The sequence below is a fragment of the Rhincodon typus genome, chromosome 21 (genome assembly GCF_021869965.1).
Source record: "Rhincodon typus isolate 14 chromosome 21, sRhiTyp1.1, whole genome shotgun sequence".
NCBI classification, from domain to species: Eukaryota; Metazoa; Chordata; class Chondrichthyes; order Orectolobiformes; family Rhincodontidae; genus Rhincodon; species Rhincodon typus.
The window spans coordinates 42,936,659-42,964,597 of NC_063352.1; the positions used below are offsets into that span (position 1 = coordinate 42,936,659).

The 27,939-nt window shown below is 39.5% G+C and overlaps 1 protein-coding gene across 2 annotated transcripts; it reads left to right on the top strand.

Moving 5' to 3' along the window:
• The first annotated feature begins 1,198 nt into the window (after positions 1–1,198).
• narfl (nuclear prelamin A recognition factor-like) lies at positions 1,199–27,230 on the top strand. Of its 2 annotated transcripts, XM_048609765.1 has the most exons (12): positions 1,597–1,618; positions 4,034–4,202; positions 5,157–5,252; positions 5,697–5,840; positions 9,257–9,389; positions 11,679–11,813; positions 13,390–13,508; positions 15,319–15,448; positions 16,018–16,090; positions 22,702–22,839; positions 24,514–24,671; positions 25,838–27,230. In XM_048609765.1, exons 2-12 carry the CDS (start codon positions 4,167–4,169, stop codon positions 26,077–26,079), a joined length of 1,404 nt encoding a protein of 467 aa, XP_048465722.1. In that variant the 5' UTR covers positions 1,597–1,618; positions 4,034–4,166; the 3' UTR covers positions 26,080–27,230. The 2 variants fall into 2 exon arrangements, with proteins under 2 accessions (XP_020366728.1, XP_048465722.1); XM_020511139.2 differs by lacking the exon at positions 4,034–4,202 and having other exon boundaries at positions 1,199–1,618.
• The last annotated feature ends 709 nt before the right edge of the window (positions 27,231–27,939 follow it).

Here is a 27,939-nt window from a genome sequence, read left to right on the forward strand (position 1 = left end):
TCCCTCCCACAACACTGAAAGGGACCCCTTGTCTTCACCTACCATCCCACCAGCATCCACATCCAGAAGATCATTAGCCACCACCAGATCCACATACCTCTATGCTCCCTTGTCAGCCCTCTGCAGGGATGGTACCCTTCGGAACACCCTGGTCTACTCCTCCTTCACTCCCAACACCTTCACATCATCTTCCCATGGAACCACAGAGGGTGTAACACATTTAATTCCTACTCCTCACTATCCAGGGCCCCATACACACCTTCCAGGTGAAGCAGTAATTTACCTGCACTTCACAGAATCTACTGTATTTGCTGCTCACAATGTGGTCTCCTGTACACTGGGGAAAGAAAACGTAGACTGGGCGACCGCTTTGCAGAAGACCTACATTCTGTCTGCAAGAAAAACGCTGAGCTTCCCATTGCCTGACACTTTAACATAACATCCAGTACCTTGGCCAACATTTCTGTATCGGGTTTGCTGCAGTGCTCCAGAGAAGTTCACCACAAGCTGGAAGAACAACACCTCATTTTCCACTTGGGGACCCTGCAACCTCCAGGACTTAATATCAGTTCAACAATTTTGGGGCCTGAGCACCTTCTCCCATGTCCTTAGCTCAATCCCCACACACCAGGCCTTGTTGTCACATGGACTGCTACCAAACACGACCCAGTGTCAGCCACTGATGGTCCCCATTAGAAGCTATTCATTCCCTTGGGCTGACCTTTCCCTGGTCCTTTGTCTGTCCAATTGTTTTTCTCTGTTTCTGTCTGGGCTCTATCCCCTCCTATCATTTACTTCCCACACCCCTATCTCATCTTCTGCACGTAAACCAACTTTTTCCGGGTTAACATTGGTTCTGAGGAAGGGTCACTTGAGCCGAAATGTTAACCCTGATTTCTCTCCGCATTTGCTGCCAGACCATATGAGCTTTTCCAGCAATTTCTGTCCTTCTCCTAATCACTGAGCCACTATACCCACCCCCCTCATTCTGACAAGGCATAACAATGTGTGGTTGGCTAGTGGGCGGGGCCCCGTAGATGGGGGTGCGGCCCCGCGGCTGGAGGCGTGGCCCGGTGGCAGAGGGCGGGGACAGGGTTTGGGGGCGGAGCCGGAGACTGGTTGCGAGGCCATTTGCGTAGTGGACCGGCACCGTGGCTGGGGATTGGCCCCGTGGCTGGGGGCGGGGCCCCGTGGTCTGGGGGCGAGGCGCTGTGGCGGGGGAGCCGGGGAGTCGAGCCGCTCGGCGGAATCCTGGGAGAGGGGCCTGAGCTTTGGGAAGGGGGCCACCTGCCTGGGGGCGTGGCCCGGAATCATAGGGGCGGCCCCTCGATTTATGGGCGGGAGTGGGGAGCGAAGGGGCGGGGCCAGTCGACGGGGACGTGGTGTCGTGTTGCGGACTGTTGTCGGGATCTAGGGGCGGGGCCGCAGTGGGGAAGGTCACGGTGGTGAAAGGCATGGGTTTTGTCGTTCACCTTTGCCTCACTGCCGTAGATTGAGTCCGAGAGTCTACTTTACGGCTGTTATTTTGCGGCGCCGTCGGGCACTAGTTAAGATGGTGTCGCAGTTCAGTGGGGTGCTGCAGTTGACGGATCTCGATGATTTTATAACCCCATCCCAGGTAGGATAGCCATTGGGCTGTGGTTCGACCCCGGCGATAGTATTATTTTAATTGGCTTCCACAGGAGTTGAGTCGCAACAAACAAACAATAAAACGAGGGTTTGTAGGGTCCAAGATGGTCTGAATGGCCAGGTTAATTGATGTACCTGTATTGTTACTGTAATTTTTTTTCCCCCCAGTGAGATCCCCAGCATTGTAATCTGAGTTCCCCCATCTCTGGTTTAAGGTCATACTGACTTGAGATCATCAGAGTGTGTGGGCCAGTAAAGTGGATCCAGACTCACTGAGAATCACGCCATACACAGAAACAACAAACTTCATTCCCTGAGATAGTTGATTGTGAATCCTCAGGGCTGCCTGAAACTGAATTGTAGTCAGAGAGGAAGATGTAAGCTAAAATAATGTGCCTGTGTTATATTTATTGTGTAAATGTTTCTGCTGAAAGTAATGAGAAGTAAAAGTAATCCTTTAAATCTGCTCTGCCACTCAACATCATGCTTGATGTGCTCCGAGCTCCTCTTTCCTGTCAGCTCCTCATAGGCCTCAACTCCCCAATATTTTAAAAAAATGTACGTGTTCTTTTAAATAGTTTGTGATCTACCCTCAACAACTCTTTGGGGTAGAGAATTCTAGACTTTCTCTACCCTCAGAAAGTTGAAATTTGTTTTGCATCTTTGTTTTTAATTCAGTACCCCCTTATTCTGTAACTAGGTTCCTTAATTTGAGATTCACCCACGGGTGCAACATCTCTATCCTGTCAAGCCCTGTGAGAAACTTGTAATAAGATTGTCCTCAATTTCATCCCAGGAGTCAGCATAGTGAATCCCTTTTGAAGATCCTGCAATACCAGTTTGTCTTTATTTTTCAAATGTCAGCACAGTACTCCAGGTTCTGCCTCGCCAACACCCTGTACAGTTGTAACAAAACTTCCCTATCATCTTAGAAATGATAACAATTGCATATTCACTGTGGGTGCACTGATGATGCTACCTAGCAGGGTGACGAAACGTTTGCCACCAAACCGACCAGCTTGTTGAGCATGTGTACAATCTCATCCACAACCCGAACTACAAATCTTCTCGAAAGCTTTAAACAATTGCATATCATTTGGGTTAACATTTCTTCCCGTTTGTGCATTCCTCCAATTTGATACTGAACATGGATTTTGGTATTTACTTTTGTTTCAGTTCCAAAAGTGTATGCTTCTTTATTATACTGATTCACATTTATAAAGATGCATTGTCTTTTAATCTTTACCACTGAGTAAAAAGTAAGATATGTTGCAGCAAATGCAGTAGATTCTTTACTAATTTTCAGAGATACATAGAGGTAGAAAGTCCCTTTTATCAAGTTCTGTTCCCTTAAATTTACAATTAAAAGAAGTATTAAGGTCCTAACTTCAGCAACATGACATTGAATGTGCACATATCTGAAAGGATATCACAATCATTGAATTCTCTTAATGCAAATACGCTGTGAAATTTCTTGATTTAAAGATAGTATGAAAGGACAGGGGAATAGTGTAGGTTTCCACTTAGCTTAAAGAATTAATACAGAACTCCAGAAATGCATACCGCAAAAGTTTGGTATTAACCTTCACCTGCTAAGCATGGCATAAAGGTAGGAAACAGTTAACCTAACTCTGTCCAGTGTTTTGCACGAGGAAATAGATTTGTCAAAGTTTAGTGGTTGGCATCAAGTGTTCCATTAAATTGAAATCAATGAAAAAGATTGAGCAAGTTTTGTTAAAGTATAAATGTATGGGGGTTATTAATGTCTGAATTTCTTCAGTCTTTTGTACTGAACATTGCTATTTTGTTGCTGTTTGAGTGAAACTTTAAACAGGGTATTTCAAACTGAGAATGCTCTGTATCATTTGCCTCTCTGACATGCACATAAATTCTGAGCGGCTTGGGTCCTGCCCTACTATTTGATGGCCTTGCTTAAACATGTACATGTGTTGTTCTCCCAACTGCACTCTTAGACTCTTCTCACTAAATTTCCTTCCGCTCCACAGCCGAACTACAATCCTGTGAGGCGATTATAGTGAGAAATGGAATTGAGAATATCTACCTGGCTACATTATGTGAACGTCCAGGTTAAATTTCTGTCTTGTAGTTACACCTGGATCCTTGTCTTATTAACATTCTTTTCAACAGGTACACAAACTAATTCAGTGTTTAGTTAAACTTAGGTTTCCCATGTTCATTTAAATATTGCAGAGAAACAAACATTTGTTTTGGCTTGCTATGCCACTGCTGCTCACATATCTTAAGTTTGTTTAACAGAAGAATGTGTTCACATTTTTGTTTTGTACTAAAATCCAAAGCAAGGAAAACATTGGCTAATATCCCTGGTGGGTTTGTAGACAGTAGTACTAGCCACACCCCTGGACAGATCAGTACTGTGCTCCAGTTGCAGACGCCTTCAATACTGGGTTGCAGGACAGATGATAACACCAAGATAAAGCTGAGACCAGCCCTGGGGTTTGAGTTGTCATTATCTTAACCTACTTCACAGAAGATCTCCTCAACATACTTAGTTTGTCATGAAGCTGGAAAAGTGTGCCAACTGCCACAGTCAGGTGAGAATGAACTATTGTATAACTTAGGAAGGAATGCTGTTTGCTTTTAGAAATAACAATGCCACATTAAATAATAGAGAGAAGTTTGATTTTTCACCTAGCTTGAATGTATTTTATATTCTTTGAGATAATATTATTCTGTAAATATCATGCACGAATGTGGTTCTCGTAGCTGTAAAGTGAAAGCAACAATACAATTTTTCAACTAATTATATTCTACAGCATATCAGTAAGGAAATTAGCATTAGTCAGAAAGGCACTTTGAAAGAGTGTGCTGAGATAGTACTTGCCTAGAACAAGATAATTCTGAACTAATAATCACATTCATTGTGAAGGGGCTTCACTGCTGTTTGAAAAATTCAAGGAGACTTTTTCACTGGAAATTTACAAGTTGCCTTTCAAAGTACAAAAACTGTAAAACTGCCCCACTGACAATTCTGTTGCTGTGCCCTTTCTGCGTGTTCCAATTCCTTTATTATAATGTGGCATCAATTTATATGTAAATCTATTTTAAAATAGCTTTTGTATGTCTGGTGGGATTGGTTAGATATAGCAGGCTCCAAAATAAGTTCTGCTGATACTCTTAATCCTTTCAGTACTGCAGTGTTATTGATTTCTGATCTTTGTAGGTCTTATGTGGCTCTGCTGTTCTATAATCAGCTAGTGTTAACTTTCTTTCAGTTGACACTTGTGCCCAACTTTACGCAGTCATCAATTTACCCCAAATGTTGCTGCCAGTATTTAAGAAAAATTGCTTGTGGAACTGCTTGTTGTGTTGGTTCAAGGAGATGCTTCTTGCAAGGGGCATTTTTGCCATCTTCACGCACTGTAATTGCGAAATTACACGACAGCATCGATACACAAGATCCAAAAAAGTTTTACAACAAATCTGAAGGGGGAGGAGACCCCACTTACAGTTGGAATTCAAAGTTAAAACATACTTTGCTTTAATAGGAATGTGTGAAGCCAGTGAAAGTGGAAAAGAAGCCAGGAAAAACGTCTGGGATAATCAGAATTGAAGACGATGGTAGTTACACTCAACTGAACCAGGTAAACCCTACATGATCATTTGGTTGGTGTTTGGCCATACTTTGGTTTCAGTGCCTGTGGAATTGATGTTTGTGCAGAGAAAATTTTATAATTCATTCTTGTTTTTGTACAGCTGTTTAAAATTAGATTAGTGAAGGAAGTCTAAAGCGTGAATATATGCACAGATAAACGAAAGGCAATTATTTAATAAAACGTTTTCCTCATAATGCCGAGGCAGTTTACTTATTTAACGTTCCCAGACCTGTTAAACCTTGTACTCTGGCAAGAATACTTTGGCAGGGAGAGTTTCAAATTGTTTGCACTATTGTGCTGATTCAGTCTATATTCTGAATAGATTTTGATCTCTACTCAAAATGAAATATAAAATGCGAAGAAGATTTATTTCTTCACTATTGGGTTAGCATATTTGTTTGTTCTTTTTTTCTCATTTGTTTTCGTTTTCAGGATGGAGGCATCAAGAAACTTGAAAAAGCAAAAATAACCTTGAATGACTGTTTGGCCTGTAGTGGCTGCATTACCTCAGCAGAAAGTGTATTAATCACGCAACAAAGTCACGAGGAACTATACAAGGTTCTGAATCAAAACAAAGTAAGGCTCTGCTATATTGTGGTGGGTGTAGTCAATCCTTCAGTGCTAATTTTTATTTTCTGCAATCATTCAAAGTGCACAGGAAGACATAGATGCTTCATCCTGGAAAACTGACTGATTCATAAGGTCATACTAAGGAAGCTAAATGTCTCTTTGTTATAAGATGGCAGAAGTGCAATTTACCATTTTTTAAAATTTGTATGAGGGAATTTGAAAAGAGAGCTTCATAGAGGATAGTTTAAGTAAACTGGGTTATGAGAAGCAGAAATCATTATAAATTGAGAAAGCTAGAGTAAGTCAGGTATGATTTGATAGATTTTCCAGGCCTAGTCATTTTGCTGTTGTCTAACATAGTTTAGTACATAATGCTTAAATCCCAAATTTGACTGGGAGGAGATGGGTGTAAATTTAGTGTAAGATTTGTACTAATTGATATCAGATGGGATTGCACGTTGTTTCATGGTAACTTCTCCCATGGTCTAATACTGCGCCAAACGTAATCGCTCTCATATCACAATCTGCTGATACTTGAAGTTAATTTCAAGTGTTGTAATGTTAAAACTAAAATAAAATGGGGATGCTAGAGATCTGAAACAAAAACACAAATTACTGGTGAAACTCAGCAATCTGGCAGCAACTGTGGGGCAAAAGCAGATTTAATGTTTCAAGACTGGTGACTGTTCATCAGAGCTGCCAGATTTGATGAGTTATGCCAGCAGTTTCTGTTTTTGTAATGTTCAAAATGATCGAAGGAAGTGTGTTTTTGATGAGAGGTGAAGAGTAATGCTTCCAGTTTCTCCTATAACTCATATATTTTGGTTTGAATAATTGAGGATTTCATTATTCATTCACGGGATGTGTGTGTCACTGACTAGACCAGCATTTATTGCCTATCTCTACTTGCCCAATGGGCAGTTAAGAGTCAACCACTGCTATGGGGCTAGAGTCACATATAGCCCAGATCTGGTAAGGTAGATTTTCTTCCCTAAATGCCATTAGGTGAAATAAAGAGATTCTTTTAGGACAATGTTTTACATAATTACCATTAGGCTAGCGTTTTATTTCAGTTTTTCATTGAATTCACTTTTCGCAATCTGTCTTGGTGAGATATGAACCCATGTCCCCAGAGCATTAGAATGGGCTGCAGTGTTAAAAGTCCAGTGACATTACTGCAGTGTCATCACATTCACTGTGCTAAATTTTAAAATTATTTTTGATTCAAGATGTGAAAATAGAGTCATAGATCCATGCAGCACGGAAACAGACCCTTAGGTGTAACTCATCCTTGCCAACTAGACATCCCTACCTGACTTAGTCTAGTTTGGCAGCATTTGGCCAATATCCCTCAACCCTTTCTATTCATGTACTCGTCCAAATGCCTTTTAAATGTTGTAGTTGTACCAACCTCCAACACTTCCTCTGGCAGCTGATTCCGTACACGCATCACCCTCTGCGTGAAAAAGTTACCCCGGGTCCTTTTTAAATCTTTCCCCTGTCACCTTAAACATATGTTCTCTAGTTTTGGACTCTCCAACCCTAGGAAAAATACTTTGGCTATTCATCCTCTCAATGCCCCTCATGATTTTATAAGCATCTATAAGGTCACCCCTCAGTCCCTGACACTCCAAGGAAGAAAGCCCCAGCCTATTCTGCCTCTTCCTATAGCTAAAACCCTCAGCAACATCCTGTTAAACTTGAGAGGGCGCAGAAAAGATTTAACAATATCCTTCATACAGAAGAGTGACCAGAATTGTACACAGTACTCCAAAAGTGGCCTCACCAATGTTCTGTACAGCTGCAACTTAACATCCCAAATCCTACGCTCAGTTTTATGACCAATGAAGGCAAGCATGCCATACGTTTCTACCAGTAGCACCAGATGGACTTGTATAAAATTGTTATGTGCCAGGTGCATTGAGTTCCATGTTCAGTTGTAAGTTGCGTTCTTCATTCCAACTCAAAGATTTATGCTATACTTCAAGCTATAAAACTTGATGACCTTTGTATTTTGTTCAACACACACTTATTGCTGTCTTTCATTCAAGCCTAGATTCTGCCTGTCTTAAGAGTTTCTGAGAGTCACATACATAAAAGTGAAACTGAAAAACATTCCAATATGGCAGAGCAGGTTGCAAAAGTGATTAATAAGGCATATGGCATCTTGGGCTTTAGAAGTAGAAACATAACACATGGGAGCAAGTAGGTAAAACTACTGTGAAGGCCCGATTAGAATCTGGGATGCACTGCATCTGGTGGAGACTGATCCATTTGTGGTTTTCCAAAGAGAATTGGATAAGTACTTGCAGAGAAAGTATTTGCAATGCTGTTTGGTCTGGTTGAGTTGCTTGCGCAGCGAGTAGGCACAGCCACGATAGGCTCGATGACTTCTTACTGTGCTGTAATCATATTGCGATTCTAAATCTAATTGCAGTTTTGTGAGGCAAGTATGATCACTGTTTTGCAAGTGTTCGAATCTGGGGGAAAAAGAACACTTGGATTGGTGCAAAATATGTGCTGATAGAAACTGCACACTGTGGCATTTTGCTTTACCGATTAAAGGGCAAATGTTGCCCAGGTCACTGAGGACAATTCCCCTGTTCTTTGCTGTGCTCTGGAAACTTTTATATCCCAAGCAGGCAGATGGGGCCATAGTTTAACCTCTTACTTTCTTACTACTCCATAATCTTTCAGTAGTCAAAATATTCCCTCCCTACAGCACTAGGTTGTCGATCTTGATTTTAATTTTTGCCCTCCAGTTTGGAATTAGCTCTTGAGCACACACCCTGTGACTGACAAATGAGAATGGTATCAATTGAACTATGACTGACACAAAAATGAAAAGTTACTGTTGGCTTAGCAGAGAATTATTCAATTTTATCTTCTGCAAATCAAATTATGCACACTTTGTTAAATCTGGCAGAGGCAAGATAGTTAATAGCACACTCAAACTTCTGAATCTCATTCGAGTGACTGCTATTTTCCACATTTTGTGCATTATTGACTAAATGAATTCAATGTGATTTATGTTTGAACTCCTATTATTGACATTTCAGTCACTGTCACATCTCTTTCCCTACCTCCCCTAAATTCACAAGATAAATGGACACGTGCTTTCCTTTCCTGAAAATGGCAATTCTTGGCAGAAATGCATGAAAGTATTACAGGTGTGCCTGCCCCATTTTGACCTGACTCCTCTCACCTTTCTAAGTTCTACAGAGATCTTTGAACAGTCATCATGAGTAAAACAAGTGTAGTGGATTTTGAACAATTTTTTGCTTAGCCAGTGTACAAAGGGGAGAGGACAAGGAATTATGAAGAGTACATTTCTTTGAATCCATTTGGTTGTGGCCACTGTCTGAGTACATCACAGAGTAGCACTGAGTACATTTCTTGAGCACTGCTGTTTCATCGATTAGGTGTCCGGTTCTGAGAATCAGAAGCTTGTAGTGGTTTCAGTTTCACCACAATCCAGGGCATCATTAGCTGCAAGATTTAAACTGCAAGTTACGGACACCGCACGACGGCTGACCGCATTCTTCAAAAGTCTAGGTGAGTGGATTTACAGCAACACAAGGCTGACTAAGGTGCTTTTATGTGCACAGGTACGATGCACTTTAATGAATAAAATCTGTGCACTCAATCTAACCCTGCATGTAGGTGTACTCAGTTTACATATCAAAGTGGTTGAAGGTGACGTCATGTAGAACCACTTTGGTTCATCGTTCCATGCCAGAGTGGAGCCTGAGATCTAACCTGCACATGTCGAATTCTTTTTTAATTGATCTGGGGAACCATAAATTAGCTGCTTCCCTCCGGAAAGGAGCCGTAATTGAAAGGTGAATCAGAAGTAGAAGACCGCTGAAATAAAACACAAAATGCTCCGCAAGTCTGGCAACATCTGTGAGGAGAGAACCAGAGTTAGTGTTTTTGATTGACCAATAGGTCATCAATCTGAAATCTTAACTCTGGTTCTCTCTCTCAATCTACTTGACGTACTGAGCATTTTTAAGCATTTTGTTTTTATTATTTACAGGTGAGCTTTCCCATCCAACAGTTATCACCTCATCATTGTTGATTCTGTGCAGAGTTGTTGGATTATAAGAACAATCTCCTGCACACCTGACCGGATAATGAGAGACCAGGGAAGAAAAGAAAATTAAAGAGGAAGGTCTTTCGCAACGATTTATCTAGGAGGCTTTGTATCCGAGTCATATTCAAGCAGTTCCCAGTTTCAATCTGCATTTGTTGCTGAATTTGTTCATTTGAGCTGAGAAATAATAAGCATGTTACAGTCTGTGAAACCATGCCAAACATGGAAGTCCTGTTGTCTGTGAAACCATTTCTAGCAATAGAGCTGTTTGTAATGCAGGGTTTATGGATCTGAATATTTTACTTACTGCCAAAACGTAAGCTGCTATCTCTGTTGTTTTGGCAGCTGAGATTAAATAACAGCCTCCAGAGACTTGATTGCAATCTAAATTCCTAATAGTGCACTTCATTTTACTGCATGCTAGGGCAGCATAGCATGCTCTCTTAACAAGTGAGAAGCAATATCCACCAGACGATTACTTCCCGAGTATGTAAAATTTGAATCACAACTTCAGCTTTTACATTGCAGACTTGACTTTAATATCTGTATTGTGCAGATTGCCATAATAATTGCTTGTCTTTTACAAAATTGGATAAACCATATAAAAGTCCAAAGCTTCAGTTTTATTTGTGGTCAGGTTTGGTAGCATAAAATTGTCATGGTTTCACCAGTACCACTGTGTCCATCTCAAGGGAGGGGAGGATGAAGAATGAAGCAAATGTTTTGCGAGCAGAGGCGATGGCTCCATGAAAATCTTGGCTGCCTGTGGGTCAGTGCATGCCATTCTAACTCAACATCTCTAAAACTTAAGATTAGCATGGAGTGCGGGATGAACTTATCACCATGTTATTAATTCAGCCCAATGTTGCGATTTGGTGGGTGCTTTTCTCTTGAAGACCCTCTACAAGTATCAGTGGAATCTTTGATGCAAGTCACTTGCATTGCTGCTGAAATGTTGATCTGGGTCGAGAGTATATGGTGGTAGGCTGGTGCTGTAGGTCATCCAGCTCCTATAGAACACAAGTAATTTCAGTTCCATGATAGGATGACAGTGCAGGATAAACTCGTTATCACCTGCTGCTGTACAAAGCTGCGGCTTGATACAGTGTGGGCACAACTACAATGATAGTTTAATGGCGCAAGAACTCTATCACTGCTGAGCACTTTCTTCATGGGCAGATTAGTCAAAAGTCTGAATTATTCACAGGAAAACAGCTGAGCCTGAAGGGAGTTAAATCACTCTTTCAACAAAAAAAATCTAGACAATTTTTTTTCCACTCTTCGTTAATGACACATTCAAGAAATTATATGACTGCCTTACAGTGGTTTCTGAGAATCTATTGTTTGTTTAGTTTTATGACAGCAACTATCAATCATATTCTCCATTAAAGGAATTGCATTGTATTTGGCATGTGCACCTATAGACAAGCATGAATTAGCTGGAAAATGCCACCTTGCCTTGTCTCATGCTTGATGCAGTACCCCTCAAACTACGTAACTAAATGTGTCTTTCAAATAGATAGCAATGCTGTGTGGATTATGGTTACGGCTAGTGGTAATTACACACATGTTCAGGAAGTGAATGGATTAAAGTATGCAATGTGAACAAGAAACTCCAAAATAGTTTATGATTTTGAGTTCAGTTGATTCAAATAAATACTTGGATGAAAATATTTAATTATTTTATGGAGCATATTCCTAAAATTTAAATTTCTCTAAACCTCTTCTTGCCTACGGCATATTCTAAGGTGTTCACTATGTGTTTGACACAACCTTCTCGAGAAACTTCAGCTTGCTGGAGAGTCAACGTGAATTTGTACAGCGTTTCCAGAGGCAAAAGGAAGATAGCAAAGCCCTGCCGATGCTGGCTTCTGCCTGTCCAGGTATTTGTAACATAAATAAAGAAATTGGATTTAAATAGCATCACAAGATAGCATAAACAGAACTTAATGTACTGTCTATTGTACTGAAGGCAACACAGCCACCAGTAGGATCCCACAAAAGTCAATATGATATTAGCTGGATAATTTGATTTTATGTCAATTCAGATATTGTTTCCCAGGACACTAGACAGAACTCCTCTCTTCTTTCCAGGAACACCATGGGACCTTTTGAGGACAGTCAGGGACTCCATTTAAGGTCACATTTGAAAAGCTGATATGGGTATATTCCCCTGGATCTGGCGAATCAGCCTAGATTAAGTGCTCAGTTTCTGGTCTGAGATTTTGACCCACTCAGAATGAAACTGGGATTGCAAACTGTGAGTTGAATAGTGAGATGTAAAACAGTTATATGATTCGACATATAGACATAAGATGTGGGAAATTTTTTTGGAAGACTAGAACAACATTATTAAATAGTGAGAAACTAGTAAGTATCAGTTATTTAGAGAGATCTGGGGATCCTTTACATGAAACGCAGAACTTTAGGTAGGTATAGCAAATGGTTAAGAAGGCAGATGATACATTAATATTTATTACAAGGATATTGTAGGACAAGAATAAAGAACTTTCTGAAATTAATAAGGCTTTATAAGACTAAACCTAGAGCACAGTGTGCCGTTTGGTCTCCTCCCCTAAGGAAAGATGAATTTATTTTGGAGGGAGTGCAATGAAGACCCACTGGATTAGGCAGCTGGATTGAGAGGACTGGATTGAGAGGACTGTCTTATGGGAGAGATTGAGTTGAATGAACCTATATACACTCTAGTTTAGGGGAATGACAATTTTGGTAAGGCTCTGCAAGAGCTTGACAGAAAAATAACAGCTGCTAATCTTTGGAATTCTTTACTGTGGTCAATAAGCATATTCAGAACCAGAATCAATAAGATTTTCGGGGACTGAGCATATCGGGGGATATGAGAATTGAACAGGAAGGTGAAAATGATTTAGAGTTTCAGCCATGTTCTTAGCGAAGGATGGAGCAGGCTCAGTGGAATGTGTGGCTTACTCCTGCTCCTATGTCTTATGTTGATTTAGAAGGGAGCGCCAAGGCCGTAATACAAATACCAAAACAAACGCTCTTAGCGCGTGACTTGTACTCCTATTCCCAACTAACAATTTATTTAAAGATAAAAACATCAAATTTTGACAACCCAAATTAAAAACAAATCCACAGTGATTAAGCCAGCAAGTGTAAAAGCTGATTAGTTGGCAACTTATTGAAGTAGTTAATTGCCACTGCACTAAATGATTATGCAGAAAATTGGCTCCGCTTCTATTCCACAGCAGCTCTGTTCATTCTTCTTGAACTGATTGAATTACCCAAACTGATTGAATTATAAGGAAGTTTAGGTTTACAGTCACTATCAAATAGTTGTCTATAAAATAATTCTTGCAGCTGTACTTTGCCTTTTTTATACTAAAAGTTCAAAATCCTTTGCTTGAAACATCTCGTCAAATGTTTTTAAATGTCATCTAGCTAAATTACGTGGGAATATTTCATTCTTGTCCCTTTCAGGTTGGATCTGTTACGCAGAGAAAACTCATGGTAGCTACATTATTCCCTATATCAGCACAACAAAATCCCCACAGCAGGTGATGGGCTCTTTAATCAAGGACTACTTTGCAAAACAGCAGGTCAGTGATAATGTCAGAATCTTTAAATCCCTCAAAAGCTTTATTGTTGTAGCAGAGTATTAGAATCTCAAAAGCTGACATCGCTAACTGGAGGCCTTTCTGAGCGAGGCCAGTGTGGGCTGAAAGAAAGCATCTCTTTTCTTGTACTTAATGGTGTGGGTACGCTTTCCCTAGCTTTCCCCGCTTCAGTGCTGTAACTTGGCTAAGATTTCGTTCATGTGGACAGAAGGGAGGACCGCCGATGTGCATTATAGTTTCTTCCATTCAAAAGATCCATCAGCAGAAGATGGTCATGTTGCTGCATTGATTTAAAAGTAAATTACTCTGTTGGTTGCTCCAATGAGATTTAAATGACTTCTGTTGTTACAGATAATGGATATTTTGTGTACAAATCTCGCATGAATGCATTATGAGCTGGGTAATGTCTGTCACATTGAATAGTGCCTTTCACAGGAGGCCTAGATGTATTTTTGAAGGGTTTAAATTCAATGACCTGACTATAATTTGATGAGGCTATTGAATGGAGATTTACACAGCCTCAGACCTCCTGTTGGATGACACGGATCTCAAATTAGTGCACTTTATTAATTTATCTTGAGTTAAGAAGATTGAGGAATGCTGTCATCAAGATATTGAAGAATGTTAAGGTGTTCAGTGAAGATTTAGATTAGATTTAGATTTTGTTGTCATGTGTACTCGAGTACAGAAGTACAGGAGTACAGTGAAAAGTGTATAATATCACCACACGTGGTGCCATCTTGGGTACCATCAGTACAAAAAAGCTTAGGTACAATGTAGTAAGATAAACAAGTGTTAAAAGTTAAGCATTATTTCATGGAACAAGTAGAAAAATAAAGAAATATGGCAATTGTTAACATTAAAGTTTTTCTGTAGTTTAAACTATGAAAATAAAGGAATAAGCGTAAAGTTCAACAGTCTTTGATGAGTCCTCCACTTATCTCACTGTCCGGAAGACCTCAGCTGTCTGTTCTCAACGCAGCTGCCGTAGATACCATCGCTGCTGCCACCTCCAGGATCTCCCCCAGTATCTCGGGAATGGGGTACCGCGTGCTGAGCCGAGACACCGCCGTGAGCCGTTAAGAAACCGACTGACATACCGCCAGGAGACCGGGCTGAGGCCCGCCACGAGCTGGTCCGGGAGACCGGGCCGAGGCCCGCCACGAGCTGGTCCGAGAGCAAAGTGGGAGTAGTGTTTCATCTACTATCCAGAACCTGAGAGTATAATCTTGACATTAGAGCTAGACATGAAGGAAATGAATCAGGAAGCAGGTTTTCGTGGAGGCCAGTGGAAGTCTAGAACTCTAGCAGACGGCTGTGGATGCTTGAACCATTGAAATATACAAGTCTGAGATGGTTATATTTTGTTGGGTAAGGACAGTGTTTCCTCTAAGCTGCAGTCACATAGCAACCCAGAGATTTCCATGCGGCCGTGCATTTAGGTTGCGATGTGTACAGACTAAATAATTTAGAGGCCAATTACTTAATTTGCTTGTGCACTCAAATAAATTACAAGACATGTTGAGTTATGTTGTAGAATTGAGGTACAGATCAGCCATAACCAACTTATATGACAGAGTGGCCTTGTAGCTGACTGGCCTATCGTTTTATATTCCTTTGAAATATGTTGCTTGCAAGTTAGCATTTTTCTTCGTAATGTGAGGTGTTGCAAATGTCTCATTTGACTCTAGCAAGAAATGTGAATTAATTGGATAAGTGTTTACATGCGTGTGCAGGATTTAGAAGATCAGCAGCAAAACACAGTGTGATGTATTCTGTTTTTCCCCCATAGAATATGATGCCAGATCAAATATACCATGTAACAGTAATGCCATGTTATGATAAAAAACTAGAAGCTTCAAGGGAAGACTTCTTCACTGAAGGTCACCACACAAGAGATGTGGACTGTGTAATTACTTCAGGTAAAAAACAAACGTGAGCAGAGTTCCCTGTTTGTGTGCACTAGCGCTGATGATTTTTACGATTCTGTGTCTGTCTATTTTACTCATTATTTTTCACACAGGCTTGTACTTTGTTGATAGGGTCAAACTAAAAATTTTCCAAATCGGCTGTCTTGGCAGAAGTCTTAAAAATGAAAACTAGACAAAGTCATTTTGGATGTAAGCCACACCCTACTTAATGAAACTATAGTATTGAATAGCAGCTTGAACACTTTCATTGGAACTTTTCACTGTTATTTGTGTAACGGTGTCATCAGTACCTTCATGAAGCCACCTTTCACTTGCTCTCAAGTTATCTGGTTGGTCGGTGTTGCTTCTCAAAATACTTGTGTTGTAAGTGATTTGACGTATGATCAAGTTTATGAAAGCATCATAAAGACTTCTTTTCCTGGAAGAAATCTAGTTGTTCGTTATATTGAAGTAATTTACATCTGGGATTCAGTGCGTACTCGATCCATGTACAGACTGTCATTTGCTTGCTTTAAAGTTCTGCCCAGTGATACACTAATGGGAGAATTTCTGTTTTAAAGGTGAAGTGTTGAACATGTTAGAACAAGAGGGGCTTGCATTGACAAACGTGGACCCAGTGCCATTGGATACAATGTAAGTCACAAATACTCTGAAGAAACCCAGCAGTCCCTTTACAGGTTAGGTTGTAATCATTGGCTCACTTGAACAAAATGTTCATTTTTCAAAAACAAATCTTGTCAAACGATAGCATTCATAATCTAGAATTCAAAGGGTAATTTAGTTGTTGTACTGAATTTTGAAGGAACCACTCCCTTTCCTTTAATATCCATCTCGCCATCTGGGTGCTTCACTGTAATAGCAGCAATGCAGGAGTTCAGACGTCATTAATTCCAGGAAGCCCACAGTTTCCTCCACTATGTGCTGTAAACAGAAACCCTGTCGCAGCTATGTAAAGCTCTATACTGGTGGCGTGGTTATAACTGTATATTTTTAATCCAGAGTCATAACTTTTCAATTTATTTCACACCGAGCTCTTGTGCAAAGGTAATTGCTTTGTCCCTTCTAGTCTTAAATTGAGCAATCTAGTTCTTAATGCAGCGAATCCTGAATTCCTCCTCACTGTCTTCAGACAGTTGGTGTGGCAGATAAGTAGCTTGAGCTTCTTATTGCGTCATTGTTGTCTAATGTAGTTAGCCCATTAGCAGGTAGGAACTCACCGTCTGCTCATGTTTAGTAAAAAAAAAAAATCATTTTTATATTTCAACATTTTTGCTGATGGAATTGTAAATCCTTTCTTGCAGATATGTAGAATATTCAATTCTTAATCCTTTGTAAAATACATGTATGTTTTGCTGCTCTAAAACCACCAACTGCAGAACTGCACACTACTCTTGCAGGGTCAGTACAGACATGATGAGCCAACGGACGACCTATTGTACTGTAGCCAATTTCTGATTTTGTGATTTGTCTTCATTCATTTTATGAAATAACTATTCTCAAATTACTAATATTTTAAGTTTTGCATAACAAATCAGCACTGCAATCCAGATTTCAGATCAAGGAAGTTCACTGTATTAAGCTACACCTGCCTGTTTTAAGTCCTCACTCATCTCCAGTATTCTGAACAATCTGTTGTCTGAATATTTAAAGTAGTTTCCATCATAGCAATTCTTCCTATGCACCACTTACAGTGGGGAGAAAAAAGAAACAAATTATATCTTAACGCACTGCACCCATAGATCAGAATTTCCCCAAAAGGTATGAGCTGGAAAAACATATTGCAAGCAACATATTGCAAGCAGTTTGTCTGTCACAGGTCATTAACTTCAGGAAGCTGGAATACAGCCTATCTGCATATATCAAAATCTCTAAGCATCTAACAACAGAAGCCAAGATTGTTTTGTCTTTGTTCTGCAAACACCAAAATGCAGCCTTTTTCTTAAACTTCAGAAAATCAAATAGACTTAACATGGAACATGACTAGATACATCAAATAGCAAATTATTACAGGAGTAATGGAAATTTTTGGAGAACTTTTGAAGTAATGTCAGGTTTTGACTTGTTTTATTGAATTGTCAACAAGTGTAACAGTGCTGGGGCACAGCATAAGACTAAACTTGCAGGTTTCATTTATGAAGATTAACATTTTGTTTGTTATTGGTGGGGGTGGGGCGACGGCGACACAGTGGCGCAGTGGTTAGCACTGCTGCCTCACAACGCCAAGGACCCGGGTTCGATTCTAGCCTTGGGCTACTGCGTGTGCGGACTTTGCACATTATCCCTGTGTCTGCGTGGGTTTCCTCCGGGTGCTCCGGTTTCCTCCCACGGTCCAAAGATGTGCAGGTTAGGTGGATTGCCCATAGTGTCTAGGGTAGAGGGTGGGTTTGGGTGAGATGCTCTTTGGAGGGGCAGTGTGGACTCACTGGGCCAAATGGCCTGCTTCTACACTGTAGGGATTCTGTGATGATTCTATGATCTGGAACTTGCTGAATACTATTCCATGTCTAAATGCCTCAAAAACATTTGATGTTTAGCTATATCCATGACATAGCCATAATGAAAGTTTATCAACAATCTTGACCCCACCGTTAACTCTAAATTGTCACACTGCTGGTTCAAAAACCAGTACAGCAAAGGCCATATGCCCTGACAAATCCCAGCTGTGGTAGTGAAAACCTCCTCCAGAGTTAGCAGCACCTGTACCCACTTTGGTCTAGTACAACACTAACATCTAAACAACAGGTGCCCAGGTGTGTGCTATCCACAAAGTGCAAGACAAAACCAATACAGCCATGTACTATAACTCAGAGCCATAGAAATATACAGCACAGAAACAGACCTTTCGATCCAATGCTGACCAGAAACTCAAAATTAATCTATCCCATTTGGCCTATATCCCCCTAAATATTGCTATTCGTGTACCCATCCAGATGCCTTTTAAATGTTGTAATTGTACCAGCCTCCTCCACTTCCTCTGGCAGCTCATTTTCATTCCATACACGCACCACCCTCTGCTCGAGAAAGCTGTCCCTTGGGTCCCTTTTAAATCTTCCCCCTCTCACCTTACATATTTTGCTTTACTAATAAAGTGATGGAATGTGTCATGAACAGTGCTAAGAAGATGCACTTGCTCAGCAACACCTTTCTGACTGATGGTTCAGTTTGGTTTCCTCCATGTCTCCTCAGCTCCTGAACTCATTGCAATCTTAGTTGAAGCATGGCCAGGAGAGTTGAATCCTAGAGGTGAAGTGAAAGTGACTTAATATCAAGCCAGCTTTTGAGCAACAAAGGCAAATCAGAGGTTTGTGCAAATTGGATCGAAAACTTTCAACTAGCTGGAGTCACCTAAAGGAAAATGGTTTTCAACGTTGGAAGACATTCATCTCAGCCCCAGTGTAAGAGTTCTTCAGGGCAGTGTCCTAAGCCCAACCACTCAGCTGCGTTATCAATGATCTTTCTCCACTGTAACGTCAGAATTAGAGATGAATGTTCATTGTAGAATCATCAATGTTCAGTATCATTTGTGGCTCCTCGGATACTGAAGCAATCAGTGTTTTTATGAAGCCATACCAGGACACCATTGAAGCTTGGGCTAACACTGACAAGTAATATTCACAACACAAAAGTGCCAGGCAATGACTATCTCCAATAAGTGAGAATCTAACCTTGATGTTCAACAAAAATGCAAGTGCTGCCATCAAGATTCTGGGGAACTACCATTGACAGTAACATAACTGGGACAGCCATAGAAATATTGTGGCTATGAAAGCAGGTCAGAGGCTAGGAACGCTGTGGCGAGTTACTCCTCATCCGACTACCCAAAGCTAGACCACTGTCTGTAAGTCAGAAGTGTAATGGAATATTCCCCAGTTGCCTGGATGGGTGCAACTCCATTAATACTTGAAGATTTTGACACCATCCAGGACAAAACTCTCTGTTTGATTGACAAACTGTTTACCACTTTAACTGTTCATTCACTTGCCTATGGTGCGGTTGGCAAGGGTGTGTAACATGTACAAGATATACTGCAGATACTCGCCAAGGCTCCTTTGAGATCACAGCACAAACCTGTGACCTCTACAACATAGAAGGACAAGGACAGCAGATGCATGGGAACACTACCACTTGTAAATTCCTCTCCAGGTGACACACTATCCTGACTTGGAACTGCATCAACTTTTCTTCACCATTGCTTGGTCAAAATTCTGGAATTCCTTCCTAAAAGCACTGTGGGTATTCAAGAATGCAGCTTGTCACTATTACTTAAACGCAATTGAATGATGGGCAATAAGTGCTTATCCTGCCAGTGAACCTCGTTTTGGGAGCTAATTTTTATAAAAAAAGGATGAGCAGATGTTTTCTGCAACTAACTGTTGGAAAGGCCAAAGCTATTGTCTTCAGTCCCCATCAGAAACTCTTGCCTTGCTACCATCCCATTCCTCTTCACACTAGCTCTCCGATTCTGAATCAGACTGCTCACAACCATAGTTGTTATACTTGTGATGAGCTTCAGACTACAAAGCTAGATCTTCACTAAGAACGTCTTTTCTAATTTCAGTACATCATGTCTGTATCCATCTGCTGCTGGAGTGCTCACTTACGCCTGTTTTAGACTTGACGAAAGCTGCTGGCCTCCCAGTTCATACCCTCTAATCATGAGGCCATCCAAAAATCTGCCGCCAGTGTCCTAGCTGGCACCCAGGCTGTTCACCACGCGATGTTGCTGATCAATACTGGCTCCTGGTGAAGAAATGCCATGAATTTAAAATTTGGATCTTTGCTTTAAAATACCTTTGATTTCACTCTTACCTTTCAACTTTAAATTTCTCTCACACCTCTACACTCTGCCAATTTAGGTCCATCTCCAATTTAAATCATTGCTTTATTGAGGATTTTGTTTTCAGATGCTAGCTCTTAAATTCCCCTCCCTAAATGTCTTGAAGGCAGGTGGACAATCCTTAAGACCTGCATTTAGTTAGCTGTCCTGATGTCCTTTTAATTGTTTCTAGTAATTGCCCCAATTATGAGCCTGTGAAAATCCTTTGGCTGTTTTAAAATTATAAGTTATTCATCATAAGTTTTATAAGTTATTCACAATATTGCTCCATGAGAGTGCTGCAAAACCTTAACTCGGCTGCCTACTTTGGATAGTTTCTGGCTTTGGGAAATCACTTTGCTGAGTCATGTGTGCTTGTGTCAATTTTGTCTCACCATGCTGCAGCATGTCCATGTTATTTTAAAAGTTTTGGTCAATATTAATTGAAACTTTTGCAAGGATCTTCAATTTTACTGGACTACTTGATCATATTCATTCATTCATTCATTCATTCATAGCTTAAAATCCTGCTATTGAAGAGAATCCTATATGTAAATAAACAGGAATTACTCAATCAGTTAGAGGCTGAGGAATTTTGTATATTTTTAAGATTTTTTTTTGAAATGGTTTACGAGTGAAAATGCAATGTTTCCGCTAGTCCATTACTTCTGATATCTTAATTGGCTTGTAGGAAGGTAAGCAAAACTCACTGAACTTGGCTGGGATAGAAGAGTCTAATTGCCAAACTCTGTTTTTATCAGAGCAGACCTGTCTGGTGCTTTTATTGATGAGCATAATTTCCGCAGAGCTACGTGATGGGAACCACACTTAGCTATTAGCATTAAGGGCTTCCTGTAAACAAGCCAGCTATAAATAAATCTGAAAAAGATAGTCTGTCCACAAGGTAATTGAGTCCTTGGACAGTAAATCTTTTTAAAAATGTCTGCAGGTTTTTAGTAAGCATTTTTTTCACACTGCCGAAATGTAATTGTAATTGATATTCAAGATGGTTCATAACACTTCACCTGCCTGAGTGAGGTCAAACTCTTGCAGGAATTAATTTTGTATTAAAATTCAATGTTTTCCAATGTTTAAGATATGACCTTAGCATTTTATAGTTAGGCTACCAGCTGAAATTAAGCATGTAGACTAAATGCACTTACTTCTACATTCAACTAAAAGAAAACAGGCTCAGACAGTAATGTGACTTAAAGTCACCTTACTTGTGAATTATCTGTTGAACTTTGTCCTTGGAGACTCCGGATGGTCACAGGATTTGAGGACTGATGGTTAGAATGAACAACTGCACTTCATTCTCTGTTACAACATATTTTCTCTACTAAATATAATAATAGTTGTACCTCTAAACAGTCAATGACACTCTAAACTAAATCAGTCAACTGTTGGCACCGAATTACAGCCAGGTGCTATTATGTGATATGTGGTGCTAAAAATTGTTCACCATGTGGATCTAACTGCTATAGTTTATACATTTCTATAATTTGACCTTACTCCTTGTGCCCTCAATTATATGATGAACTGCATAAATACATCAAACTGAGTACCAGAACCAGGCTATTTTGCTTATGAGTATCCTAATGGTTTATGTAACTGTTCCTTCCGATTCTAGACAAGCTTCATTAGAGTAATGGTATAATTCTAACTGTTTACACAATAAATGTTCAGAGGCTTTTATGGACTGTTTGGTTACATCTGAGTAATTTTAGTATCCTTGCACTGATTAAATAATAAAGGTTACTCCAGTTCAGTTAGTAATCTGTTTACAAGTGGCCTGCTGCTTTGTCAAGCTGAATTTTTATGTGAATCAAGGAAGGACAGAGGAATAGAATATTTTACTACCATGTGTAGCCAAACTCATCTGTTCTCCCCTCCTCAAACTTAGGTTTATGTGTGGTTTTTGTGAGCAACTACTCATTAAAATACTCCCAAGTTAGATGCTCATACTAACCTTAAAATTGCACCAGTTTCACCTTTTTATGACTTTGTGGGACATCATCCTCTTCAACTTAACAGCAAGTGCAGCACTGTGTTGGGAGGGTATGGTGAGGAGCATGGAAATTTAATCTGACCTGCAGTTCACTTCTACTGGTGACTGTTGCAGCAAGAACAATACCATTCATCCACACTGCTTAGAACGGAGAAACTGACCATTAAATCTCATTGAACACAACAACGTTCAGTTCAATTTTCAGACCTCTCCTGTATAAATTCTAGGGAAGTAAGTTTTTCATTTAAGACTGGCCTTGCTGAAGGTACTCTTTGATGTTATACTAGGATCGCTGTGTCTGATGGATCACAGTGTGGTATTAATGTTTCTGTTTGTCTGAACTAATAGTAAGGCTGTATCTTTTGGTTTTTACATAACATCAAGGAATTTGGAATTCATGTCAGTGTAACTTGTTTTTAGGTTCAGTAGTGAGGCTGAAGCAGAAGTGACTGGGCATTCAGGTGGTGGTTCTGGTGGATATCTGGAACATGTTTTCAAACATGCTGCTAAGGAGCTCTTTGGAATTGATGTACATGAGATTACCTATAAAACACTCAGGTTGGTGGTTTCATCTTTCTTTTAATGGAATTTGTTCTGCTTTTATCGTATCTTGATTAAAACAGGAAAATGTTTGATTCTCCTGATTGCTCGGTAAGTCCTGTATATTAAATAATGAGTCAAACAGGCAGGAAGTTCCCTGGTTTTTTGTTTATCTATTACTGAGTAATACCGAGCCAGGAGATGGGCTAAGGCAGCTACAATTTCCTCTCAGCGATCAGGGAGAATATTGGTTAGAGTTCTCATTCCTGGCTGCCATCCAGTCACTTACCATAAGTGCTTATGGTCACATGAGGGCAGCATTGGACTTGTCTGTGATGTGCTGATCATCAAATAACAAGTTAATATTGGACCAAGTCAGCCTTGGTCAAGCTAAAGGAAATCCTGTAGCTCAGGAAGCAGTTACAATCCTTAATTCAATACCTGGCCTTCAATAACAATCAAGTAATCCTTCACTAATTTTGTGAAGGTTAATTGTTTTAAAAACTATTCGAATTAAATAGACTGCTTTTCAGTGATTGCATTCCCAAATTGACCAGACCCATTGTTGCTCCTACAATGGCGATCAGTTTAGCTCAGTTGATTCTTGATGCAGGGTGATGGCAATAGTGTGGTTTCCATTCCCACATTGGCCAAGGTTACCATGAAGGACCTCTTTCTCAACCTCTCATCTTGCTTGAGGCATGGTGGCTCTCAGTTTAAAGGACCACCAGTCATCTCGGAGAGCAGCGCTGTGGTCTGGTAAGCCTGGTGACTTTACCTCTTGCTATTATAATTTGCTTATTCTACCTTGGTTTCTTTATGGTAGTCTGACCTGACAGAATATTGAAGGAAATTACCTCTAATTTAGGGGACTTGAAATGTCCAGTGGTGAACCACCCCACCCTATAACTTCTACACTGTTCCTTGAACTTTTTTTTTCTTTATTCATTCACGGGATGAGGGCTTCGCTGGCCAGGCAGCATTTATTGCCCATCTTAATGTTTACTTAACTGATCAATGCATTTCCATTTAATATACTACATGTGTAATCAACCAAATAAATTTGAAAGGAGGACTCACAATGATAGAAGTGCTGAAGTAATGGGTCCCATCACTATGTTCATCAGTATTTTCCTGGTTTTGTTACCTAGTGCCTGTGTTGCCCTTGTCCAGGAACCCATAGGAAAAAGGTTTCATGGATAATTTGGATACCGTACAGAAATATCCTGTGTAACAGTCTTTTAAACTTCACCTGCTGCAGCTGTTTAGTAAGCATAGAATTTTATTAGCAAACTTTGTAGCTTTCTTAAATTTGCTCATTGTTAACTAAGCTAAGAGCCAACAAAACAAATTCACAAATTGTTTCAAATTCACAAATTGTTTAACTGGTTGTGGATATTGTTGGATGCAAAGGTTGTCACTTAATGCTTAATTTTAAGGTGATAGTAGAAAACAAGTGATTGAAGGTACTTTGTTGTATAGAAATCTTATTTAAAAGTACCCACCTACCTGATGTTTTACAGTAATTCACAATTTCTGCACCTATCACCTGACAGCTGACCATTCTTCAGTAAACTGTGCTGACCTTCCTATTCCCTTCAGATTATCAGCCAGGATTCTGAAAATTTACTGTGGCAGAATACTTTTAGTAATACCAATTATCAAGCAATAATGTCTCTAATCTTTCTTTAGGAATAAAGATTTCCAGGAAGTAACACTGGAACAGGATGGAACTGTTCTGCTCCGTTTTGCGCTAGCCTATGGATTCCGAAATATTCAGAACCTAGTGCAGAAGTTGAAGCGTAAAAAATTGACTTACCATTATGTGGAGGTGATGGCTTGTCCTTCAGGTAAAACTTTAAGGATTTTATGAGAACGCAAAACAAATTAGGGCGTCAGTGTGAGAAATGCTTGCTTGGTGGAAAAATAAAGCCTGACCACTTGAGTCTACAGGAGATTTGTTTTGAAATACAGTGTACAATTTCAGTTGATGTTTTGCACACACTCGCAGGGTTTTTTTGTACACTTTTCATGTACTGTGAAGTTTAGACTTCTTTTGGATTTTTTGCAAACTTCTGGTTGATTTTTCTTCTCTTATTGCAGATGAGTGAGGAACAAATGTAATTTTGAGGTCCATGGGGCTTAGAAAGTGGGTACTAGTTGTATGTGAAATAATCCTCATTTTAAAGTCGTACACTATATCTTTGATTTCAGCTTTCTGCCATTAATTCCTAATGCTCCCATTATAATGGAGAATGCCTAAGTAAAATTACAATGCAGTATTACACATCTCTACCAGTGGTAGTGTGTCTCGGCTGAGGCTTGAAGATTCTAATTTCAAGGGCAATTTGCAATGGCCACTTTACATTCTAAATGTAGACATCAAAGTGATTGAACAAAACTTGACAAGAAGTGAAGTTTTAAATATTTTAGTAGTTGTTTCCTTAAGGCATTGCTTATAACAGGAGGTTAAGACTAAGCAAGTCTTCAGGAGAAGAAAGGTTAACAGCAAGGGATAATGTGTCCTGTCCTTTATTGTTATAATTCTCCTAAATATACTAAATTATAAATGGAAATGTACTTTTGTAGGCCTGTTGGTCTATTATTACATCCTCTTAAAAGTTGGAATATAATTAATACTTCATCTCATTTAGGACAAGTGTATTTATAATGCAAGTTAATAAAGACAGTTTCATTAAAAATTTGAATATGTGTGCATTGTAAGTTCCCCTTAAGGTTTTAGTTTATGAATTATGAATTTCATAATTCTTATCAGGAATGCCATATTTCATTTGAAGATGTTTGGTATTTAATTGACCTATTAGACGTGTTACACCTATACAATAACTGACATTTTAACTTGAATGTAATTATCTACAAACTAATGTAAAGGTTAAAGCTGACATCCCATAGATGTAGTTCTGCTTCCTTTCAAATATAACTCAGAACTTTTGTTAATGTGTTCATTTCTTTTGAAAACTAATTAGTAGTTAATCAGACTTGTTGCTGTTTGCAGGTTGTCTCAATGGTGGTGGCCAAATACGAGCAGAGGGATCTGAGTCCAGTAAGGATTTGTTGCAGCAGGTTGAGGAACTTTACGCAAGTGTGAAGGTCCAGGCACCAGAAGCAAATGAATCTGTTAAGAAGGTCTATGAACAGTGGTTTGAAGGTGCTGACAGTACCAAATCTTTGAAAATGCTGCACACCCAGTACCATGCAGTGGAGAAATTGAACAGTGCCCTGAACATTAAATGGTAAAGGATCTAAAACGTCAAAGTCTGAACTGAAAATAGTTGGCCGTTAACAAGATCTGCTGTGGTACCTTCTATGTGGAGATATGTATTTGGTGAATTATTGAATCTTCATGTTTTGAGGGTGCAGACCTACAACTTACAAGTCGATGTTTAACTTCCAGTCTGTTGAAAATGGAAGGAAGATGCCTTGGTAGCTCTCTGTGTTGTAGGATTGTCAGGTACTCAAATCAGGACAATCAAATAGCAATAGGTTATGTACCTTCTAGCTCAACTTAGTTCTTTGAAACTGAAATAACTTTCAATTTTAAGGCAGGAGGAAATACTTCTAAGGCATTGTGCCATTGAAGTAATGAACACATTTTCTTGCTGGGGCTGATTTTTTTTTTTCCATTTCCCAGATAGGCACAAGCAAGTATCTGCATCTCTGGTGTTCAGCTCTCTGTGATGCTGTTCATCATGAGCAAATTGCTGATGTACTACGGATTGTTCAGATGACAATGCCAATCAATGGTAGTTTTCATTTCCCTTCCTCTCTGAACAGTATCTAAATCTGCATGCTTTCCAGTTCTGACTTGTAGTCAAGCAGTGTCCATACTAAGAAAACAAATTCAGTATCAACCAACACCACCACCACCACTTAGAAATTTCTCTGCAATTATTTTGAAAATAAACCAGTGCCTTATGTTGATCACCTGAGCAGATGAGGAAATTCGTTAAGTAATACAAGAAACTACATCATATTAATCACCACTGATCTTGTAAATGACCAAAATTTAGCAAATATGTTTTTGCATTGACCTACTCCAGCATAATTTCTAATAAGTTCAGATTTTCAAAAATATTGACTGCAGCCTTTGATGAAGAGGATATTTATTGTTCCTGGAATTCTTATTTTCACGCTCTCGTGGAGTAATATATGAATAAATTATATTTTAATAATGTTGTTAAACAGGAGGGAAAGGGGAAAAAAAACTGCTACAAAGGGAAATTTAAAATGAGAAAATGCAAATATGATCTGTCACTTTTTTTTTTACAAACTGTTGTATATTTGATTTGACTACAAATTCTACTGAAGGTGTTGTGGAGTGTGCCATTCAGCAATATACTTGATGTAACTCTGTAAATGGTAAATGTAACTATTTTTAACTTTGAAAATAGTGTGGAAATCCTTTATTATACTTAAACAATACTTTATAAAACTGAACACATCAAATGATTAAAATGGTAATAGCCTAAATTTATTAACATTACAACAGAAGACCAAATTTTATATTGCAATTGTTTACAGAAGTAATTTTGAAGAATTAACTTGCTGTTCCATAGTCAAGTAAAAGGTCCCATGAGCAGGGAGATTCATTGGGGAACTGTATCATAAGAAATGTTATCATTTTAGTTCTAATCGTGTATCCATTAATGATGTACACTAGCTGGAGTTAAGTGCAGTAGTTCATTCAGTCACTCTCATTTTGAGAGCCTTTAACTTAATGTGATTCAGTCCTATGATGACATAGACATAGAACAGTACAGTACAGCACAGCATGGCCCTTTGGCCCACGATGTTATGCCGAACTTTTACCCTAAACCTAAAGTCTATCATCCATACGCCTGTCTAATAGCCGCTTAAATGCCCCTAATGAGGCCAACTCCACTATCCTCTCCAGCACTACATTCCACAATGATGTACCGATCTAAGTTCTAAATCATTGAGAAATCCCATCAGAATAGTCCAGCCCTCTTCTCTGGTGTACATTCATTTACAAAATTAGTTTCAGCATTCAGTACATATTTGGATTAAAGGAAAAGTGGGAGAGAAAAATTGCAAACAAATTCAGTTCAATGCAACAGAAAACAACAAAAACTTATA

Coding starts and splice junctions, on each gene's coding strand:
- narfl (XM_020511139.2), top strand. CDS start 1,553: ATGGTGTCGCAGTTCAGTGGGGTGCTGCAGTTGACGGATCTCGATGAT. Junction 5,841..9,256: donor AGGTTCTGAATCAAAACAAA/GTAAGGCTCTGC, acceptor TTCATCGATTAG/GTGTCCGGTTCTGAGAATCA. Junction 15,449..16,017: donor GGACTGTGTAATTACTTCAG/GTAAAAAACAAA, acceptor TCTGTTTTAAAG/GTGAAGTGTTGAACATGTTA.